General features: G+C 33.5%; 9 protein-coding genes across 9 annotated transcripts; 5 read left to right on the forward strand and 4 right to left on the reverse strand. All coding sequences in view use genetic code 12, as the record gives it.

Annotated features, from left to right (window-relative positions):
- Positions 1-542: 542 nt before the first annotated feature.
- PRP22 (DEAH-box ATP-dependent RNA helicase) lies at positions 543-3,782 on the reverse strand (the record flags this gene model as incomplete). Its single annotated transcript, XM_049409637.1, has 1 exon — positions 543-3,782. One exon carries the CDS (start codon positions 3,780-3,782, stop codon positions 543-545), a length of 3,240 nt encoding a protein of 1,079 aa, XP_049261116.1.
- Positions 3,783-4,929: 1,147 nt separating this feature from the next.
- On the reverse strand, positions 4,930-5,196 carry J8A68_005559 (uncharacterized protein; the record flags this gene model as incomplete). Its single annotated transcript, XM_049409638.1, has 1 exon — positions 4,930-5,196. The coding sequence occupies one exon, from the start codon at positions 5,194-5,196 to the stop codon at positions 4,930-4,932; it is 267 nt and encodes an 88-aa protein (XP_049261117.1).
- A 1,721-nt stretch (positions 5,197-6,917) lies between these two features.
- RPN5 (proteasome regulatory particle lid subunit) lies at positions 6,918-8,309 on the forward strand (the record flags this gene model as incomplete). The annotated part of the gene is made up of 1 exon (XM_049409639.1): positions 6,918-8,309. The coding sequence occupies one exon, from the start codon at positions 6,918-6,920 to the stop codon at positions 8,307-8,309; it is 1,392 nt and encodes a 463-aa protein (XP_049261118.1).
- A 452-nt stretch (positions 8,310-8,761) lies between these two features.
- Positions 8,762-11,314, forward strand: J8A68_005561 (beta-glucosidase; the record flags this gene model as incomplete). The annotated part of the gene is made up of 1 exon (XM_049409641.1): positions 8,762-11,314. One exon carries the CDS (start codon positions 8,762-8,764, stop codon positions 11,312-11,314), a length of 2,553 nt encoding a protein of 850 aa, XP_049261119.1.
- Positions 11,315-11,363: 49 nt separating this feature from the next.
- RVS167 (amphiphysin) lies at positions 11,364-12,743 on the reverse strand (the record flags this gene model as incomplete). Its single annotated transcript, XM_049409642.1, has 1 exon — positions 11,364-12,743. The coding sequence occupies one exon, from the start codon at positions 12,741-12,743 to the stop codon at positions 11,364-11,366; it is 1,380 nt and encodes a 459-aa protein (XP_049261120.1).
- A 379-nt stretch (positions 12,744-13,122) lies between these two features.
- Positions 13,123-14,697, forward strand: J8A68_005563 (uncharacterized protein; the record flags this gene model as incomplete). The annotated part of the gene is made up of 1 exon (XM_049409643.1): positions 13,123-14,697. The coding sequence occupies one exon, from the start codon at positions 13,123-13,125 to the stop codon at positions 14,695-14,697; it is 1,575 nt and encodes a 524-aa protein (XP_049261121.1).
- A 364-nt stretch (positions 14,698-15,061) lies between these two features.
- J8A68_005564 (dioxygenase) lies at positions 15,062-16,435 on the forward strand (the record flags this gene model as incomplete). Its single annotated transcript, XM_049409644.1, has 1 exon — positions 15,062-16,435. The coding sequence occupies one exon, from the start codon at positions 15,062-15,064 to the stop codon at positions 16,433-16,435; it is 1,374 nt and encodes a 457-aa protein (XP_049261122.1).
- A 291-nt stretch (positions 16,436-16,726) lies between these two features.
- Positions 16,727-18,382, forward strand: HTS1 (histidine--tRNA ligase; the record flags this gene model as incomplete). The annotated part of the gene is made up of 1 exon (XM_049409645.1): positions 16,727-18,382. One exon carries the CDS (start codon positions 16,727-16,729, stop codon positions 18,380-18,382), a length of 1,656 nt encoding a protein of 551 aa, XP_049261123.1.
- Positions 18,383-18,518: 136 nt separating this feature from the next.
- DES1 (Des1p) lies at positions 18,519-19,631 on the reverse strand (the record flags this gene model as incomplete). Its single annotated transcript, XM_049409646.1, has 1 exon — positions 18,519-19,631. One exon carries the CDS (start codon positions 19,629-19,631, stop codon positions 18,519-18,521), a length of 1,113 nt encoding a protein of 370 aa, XP_049261124.1.
- Between the last annotated feature and the right edge of the window lie 318 nt (positions 19,632-19,949).

Here is a 19,949-nt window from a genome sequence, read left to right on the forward strand (position 1 = left end):
TTCTTAGCTCTTGGGTTCTTGGAAGTAGGAGTGGGGGCAATTCTTATCTGGTTCTTAGGTTAAATATCGGCTTGCCCTCTTTCTTCTCTCTCCCAGCCCCTCTCTGGTTGGGGTGTTGCTAGCACTAGTACAGATTACAGTCATACCGGAGTTAGTAGTATAGATTGACAGGCATTTCTTTACATGAGATAGGAGGAGTAGTGATGAGAAATCCGTTCAATCTCTATGCTACTGAAAATTGGTAAGAGAATTGGAGAGAGGTCTTTTCTTCTTGCGTGTTTCAGCATTAGTAGGAAGATTACATAAAAGAAGGTGCTATCTTCAACTTGAAAAGTCCGAAACAAACTGCCAAGCTTCTTCCTATCCTAATTTATCGCAGCAATGCTTACATCTGCGTGTACTTTTCCATAAATCATTTTATTAGCTATTAAGCATCTAACATATTCTATAGAAATCTATCAAACTCAGCTTTCCTGTTCGTTCTGGAGTTTCTTCTTGTCTGATATTGCATTCTGGATTCTGTATCAGTTCCTGACAAATTTCTATCTCCTTCTCTTTGAACTTATCCTCCAATCATCCGAATTCCTGGAAGACAAAGGTATAATCTTCTGTTGTTTCTTCAGTTCACTAATCAGCTTCGGATCCCCCTTCATAAAAAACCTAGGAGCCAATTCATAAAACCATTTCGGTTCAACCACACAAACACAATGCATATATTCTTTAGTAGTCAATAATAAAGTATGATATATCAAATATTCCGGATTTTTCCCAAATAACGAAGAAGATGGATGTAAATAAACAGGAGTTTGTTCAACTAGGGTTTTATAACCTTCATACATATCTCTCTTGACTGAATTCTTGAAATATCCCGCACATAAAGTCATCCTAATTCGATCAGTATTATTTCCACATGATCTGATTTGATGGCCGAATTTAATCATGATTGTTTTGAGTTGTTTTCGCACCTCCATAGCACGTTTCATACTTCTTTCTTGAATGAAATTATCCTGACACCAGGTCTTATTTTGATTATTCAATTGCCACAGTTGAAATACATTCAATAGGGTTAAATGATCACCCAACGGATGATGAAATCTAGCTTTTCTCTGATCGGCAAGATTTTGTTTATCCTTAGGACGAAAGAATATCGTTTGGACCGATAACATCGCCACAATACTCAAGATCTCATCCGTGCATCCATATTCCACCGATTTGATCAATGTCTTAGCCAAGGCGGGTTCCATTGGAAGATCAGCCATTTCTCTCCCCAAAGCAGTCAAATTCCCATCATCATCCAACGCATCTAATGCATATAAATCCTGCAACGCAACCAACATGGTATTCATTGATGGCGGATCCATAAATTCAAAATTCAACAAATCGTTAATCCCCATAGCTTTAAGCATCAATATCGTACTGGCAAGATTCTTTCTCTGAATCTCAGGGACGGAATTCGGTAACATTTCCGACATGTATGCTTTTTCGGTATATAATCGATAACATTTCCCAGGACCAGTTCTACCTGCTCTCCCGCTTCTTTGATTCGCTTGAGCTTGACTGATGGGCACGACTCTCAAACTGTCCATACCTAATTTGGGATCATATGCGTTCACTTTCACAAACCCCGGGTCGACGACATAATAGATCCCATCGATGGTGATTGAGGTTTCAGCAATATTGGTAGCTAAGATGACTTTCCTGGATCCTGGCGGGGTAGGTTCGAAGATTCGGGTTTGGATTTCTGAAGGAAGGGCGGAATAGACGGGGAGAATGATTAATTCGGGAACGGCTTCTCCTAAGATTTTCATACGTTCAAATAAGACTTCACAACTGGTGTCGATTTCTTCTTGACCCGTTAGGAATACTAATATATCCCCTGGGGGTTCAGATATGTGGATTTGCATTACTGAATCTAACGCAGCTGCGAGATAATCCACCTCTGGTTCTCGGGTATGTAAGATTTCCACGGGGAAGGTTCGACCTGGGATTGATAATATTGGACAATCATTGAAATATTTCAGAAACTTATCGGAATCTAATGTGGCGGAAGTGATTATGACTTTTAGATTTGGATTCTTCAATGCTGCTCGTTTTAATAATGAAAATAATACATCGGTAGCAATTGTTCTTTCATGGGCTTCATCCAACATAATGACCGAGTATTTAGACATATATGGATCATTCAATGCTTCTCGTTCCAACATCCCATCAGTCATGTATTTTATCGTAGTTCTTGGGCTTGTCTTATCTTCAAAACGAATAGAATAACCTACTTCTTCTCCTAATGTACATCCAACTTCTTCCGAAACTCTCTTGGCAACAGATACGGCGGCAACTCTTCTCGGTTGGGTACAACCAATGATTTTGAAACGGTTATCTTCTGGCGATTTATTGATACCTTCTTCATAGATGTATTGAACGATTTGAGTGGTTTTTCCTGAACCAGTTTCACCCACAATAACTAAGAATTGATTATTTTTTATACTTTCTACTAGTTCTGAACGCATTGAATAAACTGGTAATAGCCTTCGTTGTTCTTCTATAGGTAAATTGGTTCTCTTTCCATATGTGATATTTTTCTTCAGTTCTGCTATTTTCCATTCAGAAATGATAGCTTCAGTCTTAATTGCCACTTCATCCGATTCTAATTCTTTAACCGGTTCACTTCTTTGAAATAATGGATCATATGAATCTATATTAGTAGATTGTTGCCGTATTTCTTGTTCTTTCTTTCGCTTTTCTTTAAGTTTTTCATTTTTGAATTCTCGAACAAATTTAGAACCTTCATTTGCTAGTTTAGTCATTGATCCTGGGGCTTGGGAAATATTAATTGATGATGATGGTTTTTCATTTTCTAAAGTTTGTCCTTCTAAGAATTTTGGTTTGATTTTATTCAATTCAATTTCAGTTTCAAGTTCAGGTTCATGTTTTTTAGTGAATCCAAAGCCATCATTATCTTGGCTTTCAGAGTCTTCGTCATCACCCTCTTCTAGTTCGGGATAATCATCAGCTGAAGCTGCTCCAGATGCAATCAATTGTCGTATTTCCCATCTTTCAGGCGATGTTAATTTCCTCTTCACTCCTCTCCCGTTCCCTCTTGACCTGTTCCTTCCTCGTTCAATATTATCATGATTGGAACTAATATCAACTACCAATCCCGTCTCCTGATCGATTCCTCTCATAGATAACGAAATTCTTTTCCTTCCATTTATGTACTTTATCTCAGTAGGCTTGACAAATACTTGTTGATCTAATTGTAAGACAGACTCAGGTGATTTTAATCTAGATCCATCGAATGAAATTTGGGAAATATGACATAGACCAGATTGATATGATTGTGGGGAATTCAATCGTATGAATGCTCCGTAGGGGGTTATATCACTGATATAGCCTCTATATACTTTTCCAACTTCTATTGTTTCTTCTTGATTTCTATTGTTTCGAGGATGTCGTTGTGAGGGTTCTAGTGTTGGTTTTGTATCTGGTTGTATTGGAGTTGGTTCAGTATCTTGTGAGATCTTGTGGTTGTATATTATATCGAATATTTGTTTTCCAAACTCTCGAGGGAAGTCATCTCCTCCATTTTCTTTTAGGATCTTTTCAAATGTTGTTAAACAAGTTGATCTATTGGTGGAAGAAGTGCTGGTTGCTTCTTTGAATAAATTTAATAAGAATTTAGTAATTGTTAAATCTTCGTCATTGATTTGTAAACTTGAACGTATTTGTTTAGATATAGCTTTGTTTAATATGCTGTCCTTCTCTGAGCTATCATTAGTTTGCATCGTTAGTTTATACAAAGGATGAGACAAGATGAGATGAGATTAATTAGAATGATTTTTATTTTTTAATTTTTTTTATTTTTGTTTTTGATATCGGAGTTTTGTTAAACATTCCCCGTAGATTCTAGTCAACAACGACAATTACCCATTAGAAAACTCATAGAGCTTGTCTACATATTTAGAATACATCGCAGTACAAAGGAACATACTTTCTTATCTGAAATACGAAAAGTTGCTTAACTGTCCAAATCAAATGCAAATCTCATTTTTTTATTTTTCGAAGAAATCATTGACAATATCGAAAAAAAAAGCCCATTACTAACCCCAAGAATCGTCTATACTCTGCTTTGCCCATGCAACCTCTTCTAGCTTCATTATTTGGACAAGGCCAGTTAGTTAAGGTGCAAAAAATAAAAGGTCGTACCCGGATTCGAACCGGGGTTGTTCGGATCAAAACCGAAAGTGATAACCACTACACTATACAACCCGTTTTTCACGACTTTGGAAAATTTGTGGCCAGGCGATTTTGTCAATGAAAATCAGAAATGGTTAGAATGGAACTTATTATTCAAGTTATAGCTTCTATAATTGCAGGGACTGTTCTTCGGTTCAAAGATTTGCTTGTAAAGTTCTAACTATAAGTTTCTCTGAAGTTTGTGTGATGGAATAACCAAAATCAATGGAAAATTGGATATTTTCACAGTTATCTAAGAAGCTTGTTGAACTATGGTCATTTCACCTCATATAGACACTCCGCTTGTTTCTTCAATGGTAGGAGAATATAAGGTTAACAATCATTGAATACATGTGTAATGAAAATTCATTGTAATTTTGTTCATAAAAATTTAACAAACGAATGGAACTCTCATAAGAAAAAAAAAAAGTTGGCGTAAACAATGGCTGCAATTTTTACCAATTTTTGCAGAAATATTCAATGACAATAAAGCGTTTCCTATCGCTTGGTTCCACTTATGAAACTTGTGGATGGTGCATAGGATAATAATTTCACCATTGAATGACACCCCCTCCTGCTTCGATTTCCCAAACGAAACATTTCTCCACCATCAAATCAAAAACTCAAATTTCCACCGCCACCATTGGAGTTCTTCCGCCACCACCAGAACCAAAACCCAACTTCAAATCTCCACCATCAACATTCACATTCTTCCACCACGATAGTCAAAAAGGAAATGACAATCTCCACTATTGAAACCGATCCAAGACCACCATTGAAATCAAAACTAAAATCCCAATCAATTTCATTGAAACCCACATTCAAATCACCATCACCAAAATTGAAAATGGCATTGAAGCATGCATCACCTCTATTGAGATTCCTTCTGAAATCTCCAAAAAAGCCATTGAAATCTCCATAACCACAATTTAAGTGTCCATCAAAATCCACGTCACCATCCATTGAAATTGTCCATTGCCAAAATTGAAATCCTAATTTAAGTCTTGATCACAAACATTCTCATTCCATCCTAGATTAAGCCAAACCTTCTCGCCTGAAATCAGATTAAAAACCAATCACACAAAACTAACCATTGGTCAGGTGGCTAATTAAGCATGAAAGGATTTACACTGATGCAGGGAAATCCAGTCAAAACTCTCTCCAAGTTGTCTAATGATCACCAATTCATCTTCATGATTTTGTTAATTCTTTTGTATTTTAATATAATAAATTGTGATTTTAGGAATATTGATAATTAATGAAATATGGCAGCAGATTGAATGATAATTGCTTCTTTTTCAATTATAATAACAAGCACAACAATGGGTATTTGTTTTATCTGAATAGGATGAATGATATTTGAGTTTGACTTGGGAGATTCCTAAATTCTTTTTGTACACTTTCAGTTTCAATTCCAGTTCTTGTAGAGTTTTTAAAAATTTGAAAGGAAGGAAGCTTCAGAATTTACTTCAATGCTGCACTGGAAGTATTGTTTGTGGATAAAGGAGTAATATTGGAATGTTGATCGTCGTTGGAAGGTTTCAATCTAGTTTCTGTGGTTTAATTTCATTTCTTTGGCCCAATTGCCACAAATAAGTCTCATTTTCCCTCTAACAATTTCACCACAGCAATACTTCTTTGAACATTGAATGACACAGACTCTTTTGTTGGATTGATGAGATCGAGTGTGGGAAAACAGAGTATATTGTTGAATTGGTGGATTTCTTTGTGGAAAGTAAAGAAGAAAAGAAAAGGATAACTGAAGTTAACATTTTAATTTTTTCGCAATCTGGCGTCTAAACATTGCTGCAAAATTTCCTAGTGCTTTTGCAATAAACACAAAAAAAACAACAATAAAAAAGAATCTAGACCATCCACACACCAACACACAGACCAATTCTTCTAGACATTATAATTAACCAAGGTGGTTAAGGATACCTTGGGAAGGGGATTTATCTCAGAAACTATTTCTTTTATGATGTATAAAATAAACAGTACAACTAAACTAAGACGTTCATTCTCGGTTGGAATAAATGATAATTTTAAATTGATATATCAATAGGGTAAAGTATATTCATTCCATCAATTGGAAGTTCAAATAATGTCTTTAGAACTGCCATCTTCCGGCCCCACTAAAGCTTATCGCGTCATCATTATTGATAGGTGTGTTGGAATGGGTTAATGAGGAACTCCTCGTCCCTAAATGAGGCAATATTTCACAATATGAGAAGGCTCTAAGCTTGCTTCACTGGCGAAAATAGCATTTAACTCTCTCCTAAGTATCCGTCGTGTCAAATGACCCTGATTTAGTCCAATATTATCAGATCTTCTTCTTGTCTTAGTGGATAAAAGAGAGTATACAATTATTTGCAACCAAATTTTTTTCTTACAACCAAATTGGAATTGCTCCATCGTTTTCTTGCAAGGAATTTAATTAAATTTGAAGAAGCTAACCATAAAGGATTTCTTATTACCAAACCAACCCATAGAACACTTCTTATTGGATGTTAAGCTTCCAAAATTATATAGTACGAGTAAATATGAAAGGAATAAAATCAATCCAGGTTTTGGTACATATTACACGACCGTTTTTTTTCTGTTGTCAATTTTTCAGATTTTTGACAAAGAAATAAATTGCCACCATCTAACTCAACATCATCCTCAATAGAGTTAGTTAAGTAACAATGTCAAGAGAAGATCCAATTAAAGCCGAGAAGGATTTCTCAGCAACATTAGATGAGCAATTCCCACTTATTGAAAAACTTCCAGATTATAAACAAGCACTTGATAAATATTTGGTATTAGAAAAACAAACCCGTCAATCATCAGATTTAGCATCTTCCAAAAGAGTTCTTGCAAGAATTGTCAGTACTCTTATTGATAATGAAGATTGGGAATATTTGAACGATTTGATTACCATATTATCCAAGAAACATGGACAATTAAAATCTTCTATTCAAGCTTTCATTGGTCAAGTGATTGATAATTTAGATAAATTGAATGAAAGCCATAAGAAAGAATTGGATATGAAGATTAAGATAATTGAAACAATTAGAACAGTTACTGATAAAAAGATCTTTGTTGAAGTTGAAAGAGCCGTAGTTTCTAAGAAATTGGCTGAAATTTATTTAGATAAATTTAATGATTTAGATAAAGCAGTTGATATCTTATGTGATTTACAAGTTGAAACTTATTCATTAATGCCTTTTAGTGATAAGATTGAATATATCTTACAACAAATCAAATTAACATTACAAAAGGGGGATTATAATCAAGCTAGAATATTAAGTAGAAAGATTTTATTAAAATCTTTAAAGAATTTCGAAAAAGCTGATGAATTTAAATCAATTTATTTGAAATATTTAATTGAAATTAGTATCTTTGACTATGATTATATTTCGATTGTTAAGAATTTATTATTATTAATTGATATTCCATTAATTAAAGAAACTAAAGAAGAATACAAGAGTTATTTAGTTGAAATTGTTTATTATATCATTTTATCACCTTATGATCCTCATCAAAATGATTTAATTAATAAAATTAAACAAAATCCAATATTCGCCAAGAATGTTGATTCCCAAGTTTTCAAATTATTAGATATTTTCACTACAAATGAACTAATTCATTGGTCAAATATTGAATCTCTTTACAAGGATTATTTCCAACAATCTTCAATTCTTAAAAATGAAACTAATTTTAAGAACTTACAAAAGAGAATTATCGAACATAATCTTAGAATTATTAATAAATTCTATCAATTTATAAAATTAGAAAGATTAGCATATCTTTTACAATTATCAATAGATGAATCAGAACAATATGTTAGTGAGTTAGTTAACCAAGGGATGATTTCAGCAAAGATTAACCGTCCTCAAGGTATAATCAAATTTGATAAAACAAAGTCAGAAGGAAATACTACAACTACTGATTCTACATCTGCTGATCATAATGTTAATGTATTGTTGAATGATTGGTGTTATGATATTGATAAATTATTAGAAGAAGTTGATAGTATTGGTCATTTGATTAATAAAGAAGAAATGATGCATGGTATTAAACAGAAAGTTAAGTAGATTCACTCAACGTATATATAAATTCAATAAAAAGTTATTCGATCATTACCCTCCATCTGATTCATGTTGTCTTCTGCATCCGGATGTATGTTATTTTTCTCTCTCATTACAATACAATTGAACGTCCAATCCCCCAAATAGAACACGTTCTAGTCTTCACCTATAATCATACCGAGATTCTTTACGGTAATGGTCTAAAGTACGGGTGAAGCATTACTGAAGGAAAACTCTACAATCAAGGAATCCCCCACCCTACTTCCTAAAGAAGAAAGCTCCCCCTGTTGCCTGTGGTAGTACTTCCTAAATAGGAAATCATTCCAGTAGTATAACCTCAAGCCCCATTCCTCTCCAAGATTTCAAAAAGCTCTATATAAACAACCAATTCCACCCCAAAAGTCCCAATTAACCTACTCTTCTCATCATGGAATCAACAAGTTCATATTCAGCCAAAAATGACAAAACAACCAATTCCAATTGATTTCGATATCGATTCAATTATCGATCAATTAACATTGTCTGAAAAAATCTCCTTGTTAGCTGGTTATGATTTCTGGCATACCACACCAATCCCACGACTCGGTATCAAAAGTGTAAAAGTCACCGATGGACCACAAGGTGTTCGTGGATCAAAATTCTTCAACAGTGTTCCGGCAAATTGTTTCCCTTGTGGTACTGGACTCGCCTCAACTTTCAATCAATCCTTATTGGTCGAAGTTGGACAATTGTTGGGGTATGAATCGAAATTAAAGGGGGCTCATGTTGTGCTTGGTCCGACTTGTAATATTGTGAGGGGTCCTGTTGGAGGTAGGGGGTTTGAAAGTTATTCTGAAGATCCAGTCTTGAGTGGTATTGCTGCTGGTAGTGTCATCTCGGGGATTCAGAAGGAAGACGTGGTGGCATGTATTAAGCATTTTGTGTGTAATGATCAAGAAACTGAAAGGAAAGCTGTGAATGTTGTGATTAGTGAACGTGCATTGAGGGAGATTTATTTGAAGCCTTTTCAAATTGCAATTCGTGATTCTTGTCCTGGGGCGGTGATGGCTGCGTATAATAAGATTAATGGGGTTCATGTTTCTCAGAATAAGAAATTGTTGAATGATGTGTTGAGAGAAGAATGGGGTTGGGATGGGATGGTGATGTCGGATTGGCATGGAGTTTATTCGACTAAAGAATCTTTGGATGCTGGATTGAATTTAGAAATGCCGGGTCCAACTAGATTTAGACAAGAATTACCATTGACTCATTCTATTCAAACTAATGAAATCCATCGTGATGTGATTGATGATAATGTTAGACAGGTTTTAAAATTGGTTCAGAAGAGCTATAAGGCAAATATCCCAGATGATGCCATTGAAGTCCCTAATCCTTCAAAAGAAGCCGAAGCATTACTTAGAAAAGTTGCCAATGAATCAATTGTCTTATTAAAGAATCAAGATAACATTTTACCATTACCAAAAGATGTCACTCCTGATATTAAAACCATTGCAGTCATTGGTCCCAATGCTAAAGTCGCTCAAGATTCCGGTGGTGGGTCCGCATCATTGAATGCTAGATATAAAATCACTCCATTCGATGGGATTAAGGAAAAACTCAAAGATAGTTCAATTGAATTAACCTATGCGCTTGGAGCATACTTAGACCGTAATTTGCCCGATGTTGGACATGTATTGATAAACAACGAAGGCAAACCAGGTATCACCGGGAAATTTTACAAACAACCCCCTGGCACATCTGGTGATCGTGAATTATTTGAAGAATACCAATTATCTACATCCAGATTATTCCTTTCCGATTTTAAAAGTGATAAATTAGACAGAAATCAATTATTATTCTATGCTGATTTCTTAGGAACTTATATCCCTGATGAAAGTGGTGAATATTATTTTGGTTGTTCTTGTTTAGGTACTGCTCAAATCTTCGTTGATGATAAATTAATCGTCGATAACAAAACCAAACAAGTCAAAGGAGATGCATTCTTTCTCGGATTGGGGACCAGAGAAGAAAGAAATTCAATGTATTTGAAGAAAGGAGTAAAATATCAAGTTAGGGTTGAATTTGGTTCTTCTCCAAGTTATACCTTAAACAAAGCCGCTCTTGAAGGTGGTGGAGTTTTCTTTGGTATTCAAAAGAAAATCGCTCCTGAAATTGCAATTCAAGAAGCTGTCGATGTTGCCAAAGCTGCCGATGCTGTTGTGTTAGTGGTTGGACTTTCTAAAGAATGGGAATCTGAAGGATTTGATCGTCCAAATATGGATATTCCAGGATATACAAATCAATTAATCCAAGAAGTATCAAAAGTAAATTCCAACATTGTGGTTGTGAATCAATCAGGTACTCCAGTTACTGTATTACCTTGGATTGATAACGTTAAAGGGTTTGTTCAAGCTTGGTATGGAGGTAATGAATTAGGAAATAGTATTGCTGATGTGTTATTTGGTGATCATAATCCAAGTGGGAAATTATCAATTAGTTTCCCCAAGAGATTTGAAGATAATCCTTCATATCTTAATTTCGGATCTAGTGATGGACAAGTTATCTATGGAGAAGATGTATTTGTTGGTTATAGATATTATGAGAAAGTTAAAAGAGATGTCTTGTTTCCATTTGGATTTGGTTTATCATATACTAAGTTTGCTATTGGCGATCTTGAATTGGTTGTAGATGAAAATGAAGGAACGTTGTTAGTAACAGTTTCAGTTTCAAACAAGGGTGAACTTGCTGGTGCTGAAGTTATTCAATTATATGTTCAAGAACATAATCCTCAAGTAATTCGTCCAGTGAAAGAATTAAAAGCCTTTGAAAAGGTTTATTTAGTTCCTGGAGAAACCAAGAGAGTTTCAATGTCAGTTTCCATCAAAGAAGCAACATCTTATTGGAACAATTACAAAAACAAATGGCAATCCACCAAGGGTAAATATTCTGCATTAGTAGGTAATAGTTCAGACAACATAATTATTCAACAAGAATTTGAAACAACTAAAACCAAATTCTGGTTAGGTGTCTAGATATATATATAGAAGAAGAAGTATATAAATTAAGTAATTAGTAACAATCTCAATTAAGCTGAACATAATTTCCTGGGAATGCCCCAGTTTGACCATTATATCTTCCGGTCCACCATCCATTAGCATCTTGAGTTCTCTCCACTACTTCAATTAATGCACCTGCCGGGAATGTCAAATCTCCTTGTGCTTGTGCAGTATAGTCATACAAAGCAGTACATGTTTGCACTGCCGAAGAAGCAGCAGGGACAGCACTTGGAGGAGCACTGATAGGGGTGGCAGGCATTCCAGCTACTGCACCATAACCAGGAGGAGCCGCACCAGGTGTGGCGGAACCCGGAACAGGTGAAAAAGAACTAGTTGTAGTAGCAGTTGAAGGTGATTGATATCCTCCATAAACAGGAGCTTGATAACCTGGACCTTGAGGGTTCTTTACATCAGCCCCATAAGTTTGACCATATTGACCTGGGGTGTATGCTGGTAATTGTTGGCCTGGAGCACCTGGAGCACCTGGGACACCACCTACGGTTGGACTACCTGGAGGACTATTCATCATTGCATGACGTCTCTTTGTAGCTTCTAATTTCGATTTAGCATGACCAATTTTAAAATGGGTAATACTAATTGCATCAGTTTGTTCTTCAATATTTCCCTTTTTAAAATTATAAGCTTCCACAATATCTGTAGTTAAATCAAAATAAGGAATTTTTAATTCTTCCATCCTAGTATATAAAGTATAAAAGATATTCAATTGCATATAATATAAACTGACAAAAAGGGGTCTAATAAAATCAGTTTGCATTTGAAATAAGATTGGTAATTCATTTTTTAACATATCATTATAATAATCATATTCTTGTTGAGCAATTTGAACTTCAGCTTCAGCAGTATACATCTTTTCTTCATCTTTTGCAGTTCTTTCCTTTTTATCTTCATATTTTTTATGATTTCTTCGATAACGATCTAAATCTAATTGTTTATGATCTCTTTTAACTGACATTTTTCTAATTGAAGCAATAATTTTTAATAATTCTTGAGCTGGTTCAACAATTCTCTTTTCTATTAATTCTAAATCAGGTTTTAAAGTTTCTTTTAATTCTTTAACAACTTCACGATATTGTTCAGCAGCTTGAATTCCTTCTGGATTATCTTCAGGTACAGTACTAGTAGGATCAGATAATCTACCACTAATTGGTTTATAAATTTCTTCAAAGGCTTTAGAGAAATCAATTTGATAATCTAACATTCCATTAACAGCATTAAAATATTTCTTTGATTCATCACTTAATTTCTTAGTTTCAATTTCAATTTCTTTAAATCTACGTTCAGCATCTTGATAAACAGCATCCATTGTTATATCACCCATATTCATCTTTTGACGGAAAGTTTGTGGTGCTCTAACAAGAGTCTTCTTAACTCCCTTGAATGACATTATTAGTTATTGGTTACTTCTCTTTGTCAATTGATTATGATGAATGTAATTGAGTGTAATTATATATAATTAGAGATTGTTTTACGTTGGTATTTTTTTTGTCTCTGTTCCTTGTCTTTTGCTTCGTCGGTTAGTATGGGAATTTCAATTGTTAGAAGGGAGGATGAGAAGGAGGTTAAGGAAAGAACTTAAGGGGGTGGGCGGCAATTTCGAAAGTGCGTAAAATTTTAAGCCGCAGCAGAAAAATGATCTTTTTTGTATTGGTCGTGTAATTGGGTACAAAAGTGTAAGTTTATACAAAATTTTGATTTGCTGCAAATTATTTACAAACAACTAGAAACCAACACAGAGAATACACAAGTGATAAAGTAAAAGAGGTATGTTAACTAAACAAAGAATCAAAGTAGAATTATATGTCAGAGAGATTGGAAATAGATTTGAACACTTTATATCAATTTTCTTTCTACCAATTGCATTCATACAAACAATAATTAAATTAGTAAATTGTTTTACAACCAACAACAATCATCAACAATCCATCAATCCAACAGAAGAAGAAACCAATAAAACAGTATGTTTCAGTTGTAGAATCACCCTGAAAATTGATTTAATATCCAAAAACTTAAATTCAATTCCAGACAGAGCATTTTATTTGGCTGATAGATATTTATTCCATTCTCCGTTTTGCTTGTTAAATAAAGTTGGTTATAAAAAGCTGCAATATATTCTTGATGGAATTTATTTGAGTAGAAATGAAGGCTATAATGATTACTTACTAAAGGAAGCAAATATCAGCAAAACTGCTAAAGATAATATAAAGAATAATAACAGTATTAATAATATGAACCACGTAAGAGAATTGGAAGCGCCGAAGGACAAATCGTTGCTTAATACCTTTAGCCAGCAAGAAAGCAAGTCCCAAGAATCTTCAACTACAAACCCCCTTCAGAAGGTCACATCTATGGAAATAAAGAGACCCAATTCTAGTCCAACCGGCACCAAAGGTAATACCAAAACCAAACTTTCATTTCTGATCCCGGCCAATAGTAATAAGGTGATTCTTCAACTAAAAGGTAATCGAAGTAATCATTTCCAAACAGTAACAAGTTCAATATCTCCTCACGATACCGAATATGTTGCTCGCGTATCAGAAGCAATACGGAAAGTATTCTCAATTGAAAATTATGATGATGGTTCTTTAGCGCCAATAATTTTACGATTATCATGGCATTGTTGTGCAACGTATAATAAGTATACGGGAATTGGAGGATCTAATGGTTCAACCATGAGATTCGTGCCCGAAATTACTGATGAAGGAAATACCGGTTTAGATATTGCTAGAGGTGCTTTAGAACCTATTAAACAACTATTCCCCAAGATATCTTATTCTGATTTATGGACATTAGCTGGAAAAATTGCTGTTGAAGAAATGGGTGGACCAACCACAATAGATTGGAAACCTGGAAGAGTTGATTGTCGTGATAAAGAATTTGTTCCTCCAAACGGATATTTACCATTTGCTGACAAAGATGTCAACCATATTAGAACCGCCTTTGAAAGAATGGGAATGAATGACAAAGAAACCGTTGCACTTTTGGGTGCACATTGTCTCGGAAGATGTCATAAACGATTTAGTGGCTGGGAAGGAAAATGGACACCACACCCAATTTCATTTACAAATGAATTTTTCATAGTATTATTAAATGAAAAATGGACTTTGGGTACAGTTCCTGAAACTGGAAGACAACAATTTTATAATGAAGATCGATCTTTAATTATGTTGAATACAGATATGGAATTATTAAATGATGAAAATTATTTACGGTGGGTAAAAATATTTGCTGAAGATAAGGATATATACTTCCGAGACTTTTCAGAGGCATTTGGTAAATTATTAGAATTAGGAATTGAACGTGATTCTAATGGAATGGTTCTTCCCAAGAAGAGATATTAGAAAAAAAATAAATCCAAGCAAAAATGTTACTTTGCTACCAGAGTGGATGGGGAGAAGGTTACAAATTTCACAACCAAGTTGCAACAATCACAATAAAGAATTAACGGTTAAATCGTATGCGGCTCAACGGTTTCTTTCCTAATTAAGATGCAATTTTTCGCAGCTGCTGATGTTTGTTTGTTGATTCACAAAAAGAAATTATTAAAAAGTGGGAAAGTTTAAAAATTGGATTGATTAATAATCTCCGACCGAGAACCAAAAAAAAATCATCCAATTTTGTTCCAAAGTCCATTTTTGAATCCTTTTTTTATTTTAATTTTTATTACATTTTGTATTTTGTAATTATCAAATAACAAACCACACTATGGCTGTTGAATCATTAAATATGGAAGACTTTGATGTTTTCCCAACTTCAGGATTCTTACCGGATAAGTTACCATTGGTAAGATTACCTCAAGAATATTATAAACCTTGGGAAGATATAGTCAACAATCTTCCTGCACTTCTTTTGACTAGAAGAATTAGATCTGTTATTGATCAACTTCCATTATTAGATACTTGTTATCTTTCTAATGAAGAAGAATATAGAAGAGCCTATCAAGTATTCGGTTTCTTAGCCCACGCATATATTTGGGGAACAGATGAACCAACCAATAAATTACCAGAACAAATTGCAAACCCTTGGATTAAAGTATCTAAATATCTTAGATTACCACCAGTAGCTACATATGCCGGTTTATCACTTTGGAACTTTAAACAGATCATTCCAACTGCTGAAGGTGAAGATATATGGGATTTAAACAATTTAACTACCATAAATACATTTACTGGTTCAATTGATGAAAGTTGGTTTTTCTTAGTTAGTGTTTATTTTGAACAAAAAGGTGGTCGTGCTATAGCCACCGGGTTAGATGCTATAAAATGTGCTTATAATAATGATATACCGGGATTAATTGCCAATTTACAACAATTAGCTGAATCTATTGATATGTTAGGATCTGTTTTGATGAAGATGGAAGAAATGTGTGACCCACATGTATTTTATTTTAGAATTAGACCATATTTGGCGGGATGGAAGAATATGGCTGATGTAGGATTAGATAAAGAAGGTATTTTATATGGAAATGAAACAAAACCAAGATCATATTCTGGTGGATCAAATGCTCAAAGTTCATTAATTCAATTTTTGGATATTTTGTTAGGAGTTAAACATTATTCAACTGGTGAAAGACCATTACCATTCCGTAAAGATGAAGGCAGTAATACTGACGCCAAATCTAAAGCTCCTGAGAATAGTTTTATGAATGAAATGAGACAATATATGCCAGGTCGTCATCAAGATTTCTTAATTAAACTTGAAGAAATTTCAAATATTCATGAATTTGTATTAACTCATGGAGATTCCAATCCAAATTTGATATTAAGTTATGATGCCTGTTTAGCTATGTTAAAGCTGTTTAGAGATAAACATATCCAAATTGTAACCAGATATATTGTATTACAAGCCAAAAAGACCAATAAATTAGGTTCTTCAACAACTTTAAGATCAGGATTAGCTAGAAAAAAGAAAAATGGAGCAGAAGAAAAGGGAACCGGTGGTACTTCTTTATTACCATTCTTAAAACAATGTAGAGATGAAACTGGTGATCCTGCTGCTGGTAGTTGGGGTAAAAGAATTCTTAGTGATGGTGTTATGAGATTGAAATATTCAAAATCAAATGCAATTAATGAAGATTAAAATCAATGTTTGGGATAAATTACAATTAGGGAACAAGAAAAGAAGAGTAAATAAATATACGTATATATATATTATATAGTAGAGAATCAATAGATATAGCTTTTATATGAATTGAATCATAATCTCTCTCTTTCTCTCTCTCTTTGTTTGTTGTTCACGAAAAGAGTCAAAGGAAGAAAAAAAATTTTCAGTTTCGTTAATTAAAAATTGAAACTGTTTGTAAAAATTTCAAATGATTAACATTCTTGAATGTTTCGAAGATTATTATCAACAAGAATAATATATAGAAACATGTCAACTGTTGCATCAGATACTACTCCAGTAGTTGCATCCGCAGCTGCTACTGTCACTAAAGCTGTCACTCCAGTTGACTCCAAAAAACAATCGAAAAAGAACAAGAAATCCAAAGCCTCATCCGATTTCTTATTAAAAACACCAAAAGGTACCAAAGATTGGGCTGATAAGGATATGGTCATCCGTGAATCCATCTTCCACACCCTTTCTACTCTTTTCAAAAAACATGGAGGTGTTACTATTGATACTCCAGTTTTTGAACTTCGTGAAATTTTAACTGGGAAATATGGTGAAGATTCAAAATTGATTTATAATTTAGAAGATCAAGGAGGAGAATTGACAAGTTTAAGATATGATTTAACGGTTCCATTTGCTAGATTTGTGGCGTGTAATAGTATTAGTAGTATTAAAAGATATCATATTGCTAAAGTATATAGAAGAGATCAACCGGCAATGACAAAAGGTAGAATGAGAGAATTTTATCAATGTGATTTCGATGTGGCTGGGAATTATGACACTATGGTTCCTGATTCCGAAATTCTTAATATTTTATGTGAAGGTTTAACTGGTTTAGGAATTTATGATTTTAAAGTGAAATTAAATCATCGTAAGATTTTAGATGGGATTTTTGAAGCTTGTGGAGTGAAATCTGAAGATGTTAGAAAAGTTTCTTCTGCCGTTGATAAATTAGATAAATTACCTTGGGAAGCAGTTAAGAAAGAAATGGTTGTTGAAAAGGGACAACCTGAAGAAGTTGCTGATAAAATTGGTGAATTTGTCAAATTTAATGGTACAATTCGTGAAGTATTAGCAATTTTAAATCAAAGTGAATTATTAACTTCTAATGCATCTGCAAAACAAGGTATGGAAGAAATGGAAATTTTAGCAGATTATGTTGATGCATTTGATATTGATAAATTTATTAGTTTCGATTTATCTTTAGCTAGAGGTTTAGATTATTATACTGGATTAATTTATGAAGCAGTTACTGCTGCTTCAGCTCCACCTGAAAATGCCAATGAAATTAAAGAAAAGATTACTCAAAAGGAATCTGCTTCTAAAAATAAGAAAGAAGCTGCCGCTTCTAAAGAAGTTGAAATTGAAGATGCTTCAGAATACGTTGGTGTTGGTTCGATTGCTGCAGGTGGTCGTTATGATGGATTAGTTGGTATGTTTTCTAATGGTAAATCAATTCCTTGTGTAGGTATTTCATTTGGGGTTGAAAGATTGTTTTCCATTATTAAAGCTAGAGCCAATAAAGATTTAGAAAAGATTAGTGCCAACCATACTGATGTCTATGTTATGGCATTTGGAGGAGGTGAAGGATGGAATGGATTCTTGAAGGAACGAATGCAAATTACTAATCAATTATGGAAAGCTGGTATTAATACTGAATATTTATACAAGACCAAGGCTAATATTCGTAAACAATTTGATTCTGCAGAAAGATCAGGGGCTAAGATTGGAGTTATTCTTGGAAAAGAAGAATATCCAGCTGGTCAATTGAGAATCAAAATGTTAAGTCAAGGTGCTGAAAGTGATGAAGGAGAATTGATCAAGGTTGAAGATCTTGTTGAAGTTGTAAAGAATAAACTTGCCTCATTCCATGAAGATGGTATTGATGATATCACTCGTATCATAAAGAATCTTTAGAAATAGAACTATCAACCCTTATAAAATCTAATGTATATAAAGCATATAAACTTAAAGCTAAACTAAAACTAAAAACACTTGTAAAAAACGTCCCGTTGTATGAATCTAAAAATACCCAATATCTAATGTTCTTTTTCTAATTTTCATCTAATTTATCAATCTTTTGACCATCCTTTTCCTTTCCTTCACGTTTAACTCTATTCCATAAAGTATTAACATCATTAAAAATAAACCACCAGATAACTCCACACCAAGAATTAACTTGTGGTAATGGATCATAAAATTCAGCTGCCATTTTTCTTAATTCAGGTAATTTAGTCCAAGCAATATATGGGAAATCATGATGTTCATTATGATATCCAACATTCCATGTAACTAAATTAAGTGCTCCATAATAAGAATAAGTTTCTGCTGGTAATAATTCTTTTGAAATATTAGTACCTTTAATCTTTTCATATTTAGGAGCATTATTTTCATTCAAAACATAATGTTCAGCAATAAAATGTCCAGCACAAGGATGTAAAGATCCTGCCAAGAATGAACTCATTATAAAATATCCAAAAGCTTTCCAACCAAATGATTTAACCATAATGAAATCAATAATTATTTGCCAAATGATATTTAATAAATGAATATAAGTGAATTTAATTTGAGTTATAAACATTGGTCTAAGAGCATAGAAAAAGATTTGAAAGGTTGCAAAGAATACTTTCCCTAATATTGATGAAAGAAACATTGCTTCAAATCTTGTTGGTAAATCAGTATCCAAATAATTATCTCCCAAGAATTTATGATGTAATTGATGATAAGGTTGGAAAGAAGCTGAATATGGAATACCAATTGGAATATTAGCAAATATAGCAAATAATTTATTATGTAATGGTTTTTTAAATAATAAATTATGAGATAATTCATGAATAGCTAAAAAGATAGCTTGATTTGAAGTAGCACCAATCACGTATGCCAATAACATATATTTCCAACTCAAAACAGGAGTATTTCTTAAATAATAAGCAATACTACATTGTAATGCAACAACAGCAATAACATACCATTTAGTCTTTGGTTCATATCCAGTTAATTTTCTAACTTCAGGATATTTAGCTAAGATTTGTTTTCTTCTAGCTACATGAGGTTCTGGTTCTCTTGTCCAATAGAATTCATTCAATACCTCTATAGGAGCATCGGCTGGAGGTGTAACCAAAGTGAATGTTTCGGGATGGTTTCTATGTTTTATACTTGCGTCCATAATGTATTTATAAATGGGGATATCGTATAATGAGTGTTTAAGTGTGTGGGTGGTGTTGTTCTATTGAAAGATGACTTTTAAGATGAAAGAAAGACAAAAGTTATATATATGAACCAATAGCCAAGACTTGGTAAAGTAGATTAAATAATTTAAATTAAAATACGAGAAATTGAAAAATTTGAAATTTTTTATTTTATTTTATTTCTTTACTCGTTAAAAAGAGAACGTGATCTCATCATACATTACATAATAGTTGTTGAAAAATGATACGAGAAGTTTATTTTTATACGATCAAGAAAAGTTAAAGATACGATGATG

This window comes from Hemisphaericaspora subhashii, assembly GCF_019202705.1.
Source record: "Hemisphaericaspora subhashii strain CBS 10753 chromosome Unknown scaffold16, whole genome shotgun sequence".
In the NCBI taxonomy this organism is placed as follows: domain Eukaryota; kingdom Fungi; phylum Ascomycota; class Pichiomycetes; order Serinales; family Debaryomycetaceae; genus Hemisphaericaspora; species Hemisphaericaspora subhashii.